This window comes from Mastomys coucha, unplaced genomic scaffold (genome assembly GCF_008632895.1).
Source record: "Mastomys coucha isolate ucsf_1 unplaced genomic scaffold, UCSF_Mcou_1 pScaffold21, whole genome shotgun sequence".
Lineage (NCBI taxonomy): Eukaryota > Metazoa > Chordata > Mammalia > Rodentia > Muridae > Mastomys > Mastomys coucha.
The window spans coordinates 13,749,078-13,759,051 of NW_022196904.1; the positions used below are offsets into that span (position 1 = coordinate 13,749,078).

The following is a 9,974-nucleotide window of genomic DNA, read 5'->3' on the forward strand; positions in this document are numbered from 1 at the left end:
GTTTTGTTTTCTCTTGTTTGTTCTTTCTATTGACAATTTGGGGATTGAGCTGAGGAGTTCCAAACTGACTGTGTAGCTTCAGTCCTTTGTACTGTCACTGTAACATATATTACATTTCTAGATGTTTCAGGCCCATGATATGCATTGCCTTATGCAGTTGATATTTAAGTTAATTAGGAAGAGAAAAGAAATTACACTACCTTTTATAATTACCTGGACAGTTACTTCTGCCAGCACTTTAGAGGGCAGAGCCACACTACCACCTGAGCACTCTTTACAGCCTCTTTTAAAAGATTAATGAAGGTAATAATAGCTTTAATGGCATACAATTCACATACTCTACAATTAATCCTTGTTTATTTTGAGACAAGGTCTCACTGTGTAGACCTGGCTAGCCTGGACCATACTGTGTAGAGCAGAATGGCCTCAAACAGATATCTGCCTGCCTCTGCCTCCCAAGTTCTGGGATTAAAAGTGTGTACTACCATGCCTAGCTTAATTTTTAAAAACTATGTGTATTATATATGTGTTTGTGGGTATTATATGCAATGAGAGTGCAGGTGCCTGTGTAGTTTAGATTAAGGCCATTGGATCTCCTGGAGCTGAAGTTATAAGTAGTTGTGAGCTATCTCATGTAGGTGCTGGGAACTGAACTTGGCTCTTCTGCAAGAGCAATCTGAGCCATCTCTCCAGCCCCACAACTTATTTTAAACTACACAATGAGTCAGTGGTTCTTAGTAATGATACAGGACCATCTATCATCATCCCATAATTGCTTTTCAGACATTTTCATTCAACAAAGAAACTCCACTCTCTGCCACCATTCCTTTCCTATTCTCTTGCCCAGGTTTGGGCTGAGCTCATCCAGTTTTTGTCTCTGTAGGCTTGGCTGCTTGAAAGGTTTCAAACACATGGAATCACAGTATGTGGTTCCTTATGCTTGGCTTCTTTTACTCCCAGTCGTGTTCAGATTCCATCTGTGCTGTGGGATGTCTTGGTATCTGTCTCCCAGGGGTGAAGATTATCCCCTGTAATATCTCTCATAAGCCAAGATTGGTAGCAACAGATTTTCCTCAATCTTCTTTAAATCTGGGGATCTTTTTCACTTTGCTTTTTAAGGTTAACTTTCTGGTATAAGACTTGACATTTATTTTCAGCACAGTGCTGTGCCCCTATCTTCTGACCACCAATCTATTAGAAGTCAACTATGAGAGTTACTGGAATTCTGAATAGGGTGAGGTGGGTTTATTTTTGCTCTTTTTTCTCATTTTGCTTTTGAGATTTTAATCTTTGACTTTGCACCTTTTCCTCTGTGTTTGTCCTATTTAGAATCACGGTGCTTATTGGATATATATTGTTTCTCACCAAATCTGGGGACTCTCCTACCATTCTCTCTTCAAATATCTTCCCATTCTCTTCTCTTGTCTGAGGCATCCGTTGCATGTGGTTTCAGCTTTCACTGGTGTCAACCCTACTGCATTCTTTTCCCTCTTCAGTTCTTAATTCATTCTCATCCAGATTTGCCGATCATTTCCTTCTATCAACTCAGGCAAATCTGATGAGTTTAACTTGAGCTATTGTACTTTTATCACCAGATTTCCACCTCTTAAAGTTATTCCTTGATGAGAATTCATCAATCTTCCATGATTTTTTAATTGTATAGTTTTTAAATTTTGCTTTCTTTTTTTAAAATACTGTATCTATGTGTGCACATGGGCACACATGGAGGTTAGAAAGCATCTTGTAGGAATCAGTTCTCTCTTCCCACTATGTGGGGCCTAGGATCAAACTCAAGTCATCAGGGTTGGCAGTAAACACTCTTACCCACTGGATCGTTTCACAGGCCGTTCTGCAATTTCCTTAAGCCTGTGAGCTATGTGTTGTGGGGTAGCCCCATCTTTGAGTGAAGTCCTTGGGAGAAAGAATCAATTACGCAAGCCAGGAGCTTGTGGGGAAGAGAGTCAAGCTTGCTCCAGAGTCACAAACTCTGATTATCATCAAGAAAAAGTTGTTTCTATTGTTTTTTAATTTTTAAAGCTTATATTTATTGATTATATGTGCTTAATCTTATGTGCATGGGTGCCATGTGTGGAGTTCAAAAGGCAACTCTTGAGTCAGATCTCTTCTTCTACTTAATGGGTCCTGGGAATTGAATCAAGCAAATGCCTTTATGCAATCTCACTGACCTGTTAACTGTTTTGCTATGTGTGTGGGGTTTTTATTAGTTTTTAATCATCTATTATTTATTTACTTATTTAATGTTTATCTGTCCATCTGTCTGTCTTGTGTGTGGGCACATGTGAAATGAGGGAGCAACATGTAGCAGTCAGTTCCCTGTTTCCACCATACAGGCCCCAAGGATTAATCTAAGTTATTCAGATTTAGTGTCATCTTCACCAGGTGAGCCATCTCACATGCCTCACCAGTTGGTTGGTTTTTTGATGCAGGGTTTTTCTGTGTAGCCCTGGAAGTCTTGGACCTTACTGTATAGACAAGTCTGGCCTTGAACTTACAGAGATCTGCCCGTCTCTGCTGCTCTGTGTTTGTTTGTCTTATTTTAAATTACTCAGTTTCTTCCTCTGCTTTTTTTCAGAGGTCTTTCTCTCCCTCTGGGGCTTACAGTTTGTTTTCACCATGTCCACAAAAGCAGGTAGAAAGCCCAGAGGATCTTGTTAGGTCAGTCTTGTTGAGGTCTTTCCCTGTGTGTTTTCTAGACCAAGTGGACAGCTCCTTTGGCATCAATGTGGTGAAGGATGACACTAAAATCAGCATCGAACCGTGAGTTGGAACCCTTAGTGCTCAAGTCCTTCTAGTGAGGGTGCTTTCACCAGCCAGGCCTTCCAGAGCCTCCTTTCCCAGGCTTGTCTTCCAAGGGAAGGGCAGACCAGATGCAGATATTCCATACAGAAGCTGTGGGTTTCTCCAATAGTAGGTCAAAAGTTTCTGGCTGTGTTCTTCTGTAATACAGATGAGCATGGGGTGGGATAGAATCTCTGCTGTGGACCTGGGTTTCTGGACAAAAGTGGTGACAATGTGGTGCCAGAGGCAAGGGCATTTGTGAGTTGTGACTGGACACAAGTGGTTAGTGTCAGCACAAAGAGTGTTCTGAAATGCCTGTGTCTGCTGGGTGATGAAGGTAATAAGCAGCCACCATGTCTGAGAAATGACAGCAAACTGCCATGAGCAGGCTGTGGCTATGAGCAGAATCCATGGCACATCTCTGCTGTTTCCTGACTTAGGCAGCTTTGTATCTCAATGTTTGTGTGTCACCTTGTTTCAGACATATCAACGTAGGAAGCAGATTTCAGGCGGAGATCCCAGAACTTCAGGAGAGGCCGCTGGCCAGAGTGGATGAGAATGTAGCTTCTCTGGTCTGGAAGCCATGGGGAGATGTGATGACCAACCCAGAGACCCAGGACAGAGGTGGCTGAGACTTCATGTCCGATCCCAAGGCTCCTTTCCCATCCAACTCCCGGAAATGTACCCTCGGCCCAGCATCTCTCCCTCATTGCATTGCCCCCTCCCCACCTCTCATTTGCCAGTGCAGGTGCCAGGCCAGGTCTCCTATGGTTCCTCTTTGTTCCCCTTAATCAGCCTGCCCCCTCCTTTGGAATATAAGGAAAAGGGAACTGACCAGAAGCCCCTGTGCTATGGGGAAGGCTACTTCCCTCACATGCCTGACTTCATTTCTTCTTCCTAATGCTCTTCGGCTTTGCTGGAACCACAGTGATGGAGCTCTGCAACGTAGCATGCTCCAGTGTGATGCCAGGAGGGGGCACCAACCTGGAGCTTGCCCTGCACTGCCTGCATGATGCACAGGGCAGTGTTCAGGTGAGACACTTGGGGACCCTGCACACCTGAGGCTGGGCTTTCTGGGACTTTGATGAGAGAAGGTGAAAGTTCAAGTCTGCAGTGCTTTGAGGCTAGAATAGTAGAGTCGGGGAGTAAAGGCTGGTCAGTTACAGGATTTGTCTGTCAATTATTGATCCTCTAGTACTACAGTTCTCAACCTGTGGGTCATGACCCTTTTGGAGTCACCCAAAGACCATTTAAAAACAAAGATATTTATATTATGATTCATAACAATAGCAAAACTACAGTTATGAAATAACAATGAAAATAGTTTTATGGTTGGGGGTCACCACAACATGAGGAACTATATTAAAGAATTGCAGCATCAGAAGGTTGAGAACCACTACTCCAGGAGAAGGGGTTCTGGGACAGTGTAGGAGGACCAATGTTTAAGACCTGAGACTCAGTCCTGGACTATGCTTTCTGCCAAGCCGAGGGGCAGTGTCTGGCATGTGTATACTGAGCACCCACTGGATCTCGACCATGCAGTGCTCTGTTGTTGGCTTGATACTTCCTTGTCCTTATCCAGGGAGTCTTTAGACTTTATGATTGAAAATCTTTGGGGGATTTTGTTTTGTTTTGTTTGTTTTCAGAGAAAGTATTTCTCTTGAGTATCCCTGTGTGTCCTGGAACTTGATCTATATACCAGTTTGGCTTTGAACTCAGAGATCCACCTGCCTCTATTTATCAAGTGCTGAGATTAAAAGCATGTACCACTAGGTGAAAATCCTCATTTTTGTTTTGTAACAGATCCTTAAAAAGGTGTGGTCATCACTGGGATTAGAATAGCCCATACCTCACAAGGCTTATAATTTAAAAGCTTTAAAAGTATATCGCTGAGGGCTGTGGTTGCTCACACCTGTGCTTCCAGCACTTGGAATATGTTTAAGACTAGCCTGGGTTACAGTATGAGGTTCTGTCTCAAAAAGTCAAAGGCTGGTGGTGTGGCTCATATGTGAGGTCCAGGCTCCATCCCAAGTTCTGCTGAAAGGAAAAAGTAGCCCAGCATGGAGTGCAAAAGAGGGAATAAAATGGAGTGCTGGCTGAGATGGCAGCAGCCTCTGGTGGGTAGGAGAATGTGCCTCACAAGTCCACACACTGTATCCTTAATGAAAAAAAGTCATATTCTGAAGGCAAATATGACATTCAAAGGGGTGCTTAGTGGGGTCATCATGGGCCAGTAAATTGTCTCCCAGCATAAGGACCAAACACCTGTAGGTCACCTCGAACAAGTTGATTATAGAGACACTTGTTTTGCAAGGAAAGAAAGAAGAATGGAGACAGTCCTTGGTTCCCATGCCTTGTGATTGGCCCACATCTCCTGTCCTTCCAGGTTGCCCTGGAGACTCTGTTACTCAGAGGGCCCCAGAAGCCCCGAACTCACCCGCTGGCTGACTATCGCTACACAGGTGACTGGAGAAAGGGCTGCTTGATACTGGGACCTGGCTGATCTCTGCCAGGGCTAATAGCAAACTTCACTTCTGCCTCTTCCCTTTGGCCTTCTTTCCAGCACCTTTGTTTGCTTTTCTGAAGGGGCCTGTTCTTTCCAGGGGGACTCAGCAGGCACTGCCTTGAGTTCACTATACCCCACAAGCCCTGTTCCATCATTCACTCAGAGTTCTTCCAGCAAGATCAGTATTCCTGACTAGGGCAGGGAATATGGACTTAAGCTGAGCACATCAAAGTCATGCAGCTTGAGCCCACCTGCTTTTGTTAGGCCACTAAGGCTCCAGCCAGGTGCCTACATATATAACATGAGGATAGTGAGTCCCCAGCTTTGTAGCATTAGGAAAGACTGTCTGAAATTAGTGCATCATCAGTGTTCATAATGTCAGTTAGGCTGTGGTCCCTTGAGAAAAACCTACCCTGCCCTGCTGTGCTCCCGGCAGGTTCAGACATCTGGACCCCCATGGAGAAGAGGCTCTTCAAGAAGGCATTCTGTGCCCACAAGAAGGACTTTTATCTGATACACAAGACGGTAAGATGACAGAGGGCTGGGGCAGCAAGCCCCGCCTCGCACAACAGTCCCTACCTGCCTGCAGCACATTCAGTACCTTGTAAGCGGCTTGTTACCTTAGAAGGCTGCCCTGCTGCCGCCCTGCTTCTCATCAGTAAGTGCTGCTCCCTGCAGCTCAGCACTTGCTGTTTTCTCTGCCCTGATTTACTCCTTTGCATGTGCTGAAAAACACATAAACATAAAACCTAATACTCTCTTCGGGTTTTGTTGTTGCTGTTTGGTTTTTTTTTGGTGTTCATTTGTTTTTGTTTTTTTGTTTGTTTTCTTGAGATGGTCTCTCTATATACTTCTGGCTGTCCCACTATGTAGACCAGGTTGGCTTCAAACTCACAAAGATCCACCTGCCTCTGCTGGAATTAAAGGGGTATGCTATTACCACCCAGCTCTTTTTTATTTTTTAAAAAATGGCATACATAAAACTACACATAAGCAAGGTGCAAGGATGAATATTTTACATAAGTATGAATCCGTAGGATTATCACCACAGGCAAGATAGCACCTTCTCTGTGATGCCCCAGTACTTCTTCCTTCCCTGACAGCCTATCGCACATGCCACTGTGCCTCCCTCCATGTCCTTGGGCAGCCCTGGTCTGGAAGAAAGTTTGTACTTTCTGGAGTTTTGTATCACTAAGGCAGTCAAACAGCATGTATTCCACACTTCATCCAGTTGCTTATACTCAGTATACTTACTCTGAAGTTAATTTGTGTTGCATTTATTAATAGTTAATCCTTTCTGCTGCTAAATAATCCTGTGCTGCATGGATGTACTACAGTTGTATTTAATCATTTATTAGTTGATGGGCAGGTATTTGAAGGGGTCCAGCCTGGGCAACTATAAAATACAGTGGTTATGAGCATCATATGCAAAGTCTACTCTCAGAGCTCACTTCCCTTCCCAGCACTTTGGCTAGAAGGTGAATTTGTTCCTGTTGCTCTATCTTTCTCAGAAGCAGAAGCCAGCTTCCATTTCCTTTTAAGTTGCTGTTTCCAAAGCAGAGGTTGTGCTGGTTGACTTCTAGTTTGTGACAGCACACAAGCAGTTTCAGTTTCATGTGGAGAAAGTATATTCTGGAGTGGGGTGCTCACTTGGCCAGTTAATTTCTTGGGAAAGTTTCCCAGGCAGCTGAACTTTCATTCCATCCTACTTCCCTTCTTCTTCCTCCTCTTCATGATTCTGAGAATGGAACCCACATCCTCTTTCATAGTAAGCAATCTCTCAACCACTAGGTCCCACCTCCAGCTCTCCATTTTTGTTCCTTCCACCACCAGGCAGAGGTTCGTTCTTTCTTGATATAAGGAAGGCATCAATGCGTAGCCCAGGCTGGCCTCAGGCTCTCAGTCTTCCTGCTTCAACTTCCTGAGATCTAGGATTATGGTCCTATATCACTCACTACACCCAGCTCTAGAAGTCATTGATTTTTAGTTTGTTTGATTGATTGGTGTTTTATTTTGTTTTTCAAGACAGGGTTTCTCTGTGTAGCCTTGGCTGCCCTGGAACTTGCTTTGTAGACCAGACAGGCCTTGAACTCACAGAGATTCGCTGCCCTCTGCTTCCCAAAGTGTTGGGATTAAAGACAGCCACCAAAAGTCATGTTTGTTGAGACACAGTTGCTCTATATTCCTGACTGGCCTGGAACTCACTATGTTTCCAATCTGTCCTAGAACTCTCAGAAATCCTGCTGCCTTTGCCTCCAGAGACATGCAGTATGACATTGAGCCCAGGAGTTGTATTTGTGCAAGAATAAGTGACTGAGCTTGAGTGCTGCATACACTCATAACTGTCCTTTTCATGGGGCCACTTTCTCTGGAGGGCTTCCTAGGCTATGTTTAGTTGTGGAGGCTTGAAAGCTCACCAGAGAGGAAAGGCATTCTGTGCTAATCTTCATCTCACTGAGCATGGCTGTTGCCTGCTGTAATGTCACAGTGAGCCTCCTTACCTGTGGGTCTTTGTGTGCCTTCTTACAGGGAAGAAGCATGCTGGACTTAATGCTGATGGCTACTGTGTGGCTTCACTTTGGACCTTTCACCACCTGGAAGGACCAAGATCCCTGGCTTTGCCCAGCCATGGGCAGAGATGTTGGGGAAGGGATTTCCAGGGTAGAGTTCACATATGAGGTACTGCCCACAACCTGCTTCTGTATCTTCCTTCCCACTAGATCCAGACTAAAAGTGTAGCACAGTGTGTTGAGTACTACTACATCTGGAAAAAGATGGTTAAGTTTGACTGTGGCCGAGCTCCTGGGCTGGAGAAGAGGGGCAGAAGAGAGCTGGATGAGGTAGAAAGGACTGAAGACAAGGTAGAAGATGCATGAGGAAGTGGTCTGGGTGCTTCTGTGGTCCAGTCAGAGGGTGGTGGGGGCTCTCAAGGGAAGGTTTCCCTGCAGAAGACACTAGTGTCTTAAGTCATCTTTATCCTCCCGTAGGTGACTTGCAGCCCTCGAGAGAGACCTACCCACCGCCCAACTCCTGAGTTAAAGATAAAGACCAAGAGTTACAGGAGAGAGTCTATCCTTCACTCCAGCCCAAGTGCAGCTCCCAAGCGCACTCCTGAGCCTCCAGGGAGTGTGGAGAGCCAGGGCGTGTTCCCTTGCAGAGAGTGTGAGAGGTACCAGCCTTCCCTCTGGACCTTCACCCTCTGGCCTGACTTGCTTCCCACACTCCTCTGGCTCTGACCCACATCCTTGTGACTCCTCAGGGTGTTTGACAAGATCAAGAGTCGGAACGCCCACATGAAGCGCCACCGCCTCCAGGAGCATGTGGAACCTGTTAGGGTGAAATGGCCTGTGAAGCCCTACCCACTGAAGGAGGAAGAGGAGGAGGAAGAGGAAGAGCTGGGGGCTGACATGGGCCCCCTGCAGTGGTGACTTCTTGCTAGAAGCTGGTCTGCAAGAAGAGGGGACCCAGCTCTGAACCAGTGCCCCGGCCTCTCAGAAGTGTTTGGGGCGCTCTTATCCTCTCTGTCCTCTCACTTCTATCCTTGCTAGCAGGTTTGGCTAGCACTTGGGCATGAACAGGCAGAAGCTCTCAAGGTAGCTCTGGAGTCTTGTGGGTAATCAGAGGTTCCATTCTCTCCTGGTTAATAGTTGCTTACTTGCAGTCCCAGTCACTTGGAGCAGGGGACCTTGGGAGGCAGAAGGTTTGGTTTAGGTGGCATTTAGATCTGAGCTGTAGACATGGGAATGGCGTTGTTTAGAGAGAATCAGTAAGGACACCTGAGATACAGTGAGCTGGGCCCTCCTTGGGGCAGGACCTCCCTGCATTCCCACCATCCCTAGTCTTGCAATGACTGTATATTGTTAGGTGTATTTTTTACATGTCTGCTTGTATCTTATTAAATTGGGTTCTTAAAGAGCTGTCTTCCAACTTCCAAGCCTGTGTGCTCTGCAGAAGCTTCAGGGCCATAGCTGGGGCCAGGAAGTGAACAGAGAGAGGGGAGAAGGTGGGCACGCACAGTCAGCTGTGCTCTGTTTAGCAATACATACCAGCTCTTTTCAGTCTGTAGATGGCATATACACACACAGCAGGGAAAGCCCCTTCATCATAGAGCTTCATTTTAGGAGGGGTCTTGTAGCAGCTGTGAATGAGCACCCAGGTGAGAAAGTAGTGACAATAGGCATGATCTGGTCATGATAATGGGAAGGGTTGGTTAGACTAAAGCCAGAAAAGTGTGTGTTGATATAGCTGCTCAACCTGAAATGAAGGAGCAAGACCATAACAGCAGGCAGAATGGTGCCTTGGCTACAGCCCGTGTAAGGTCAGGGACATCTATACCAACCCCAACCTGCAAGAGCCATGCCTCACCTTCTGTGTCCCAGGGCCCCATCCCAGCACTACAGAGAAGGTTTCAACATCTCAGCTAAAGCTTAAAGGCAGGGAGGGAATTGATTTTGGAGCTGTTGAGACACCCTGTTTGAGAGAAATGAGGGGCAAAGGGTAGCCCAGGAACCAGAATGGCTCTCTTCCTTCCTACTTGAACATTTTTTTTCCCAATGTGTATAGCTGGTAAATGAGGAAATGAGGAAATGCACTTTGTTTGGTGGGTGTTCCCAGTGACCTGAGCATTGCTAGGCAGTGAGTATTCCACAGTTCTGCCCTGAGTGACCCA

At 45.8% G+C, this 9,974-nt stretch overlaps 1 protein-coding gene across 5 annotated transcripts in view; it reads left to right on the plus strand.

The window, feature by feature from the left end:
- Nucleotides 1-9,236, plus strand: part of Znf541 (zinc finger protein 541) — a 35,810-nt gene extending 26,574 nt beyond the window's left edge. For all 5 annotated transcript variants that reach the window (XM_031385398.1, XM_031385401.1, XM_031385397.1 and 2 more), the window contains exons 9-16: nt 2,715-2,778; nt 3,281-3,423; nt 3,728-3,831; nt 5,186-5,261; nt 5,742-5,830; nt 8,026-8,166; nt 8,293-8,474; nt 8,565-9,236. In XM_031385398.1, coding sequence (XP_031241258.1) covers nt 2,715-2,778; nt 3,281-3,423; nt 3,728-3,831; nt 5,186-5,261; nt 5,742-5,830; nt 8,026-8,166; nt 8,293-8,474; nt 8,565-8,733 — 968 coding nt within the window. In that variant the 3' untranslated portion in view covers nt 8,734-9,236. The remainder of the gene's footprint in view (nt 1-2,714; nt 2,779-3,280; nt 3,424-3,727; nt 3,832-5,185; nt 5,262-5,741; nt 5,831-8,025; nt 8,167-8,292; nt 8,475-8,564) is intronic.
- The last annotated feature ends 738 nt before the right edge of the window (nt 9,237-9,974 follow it).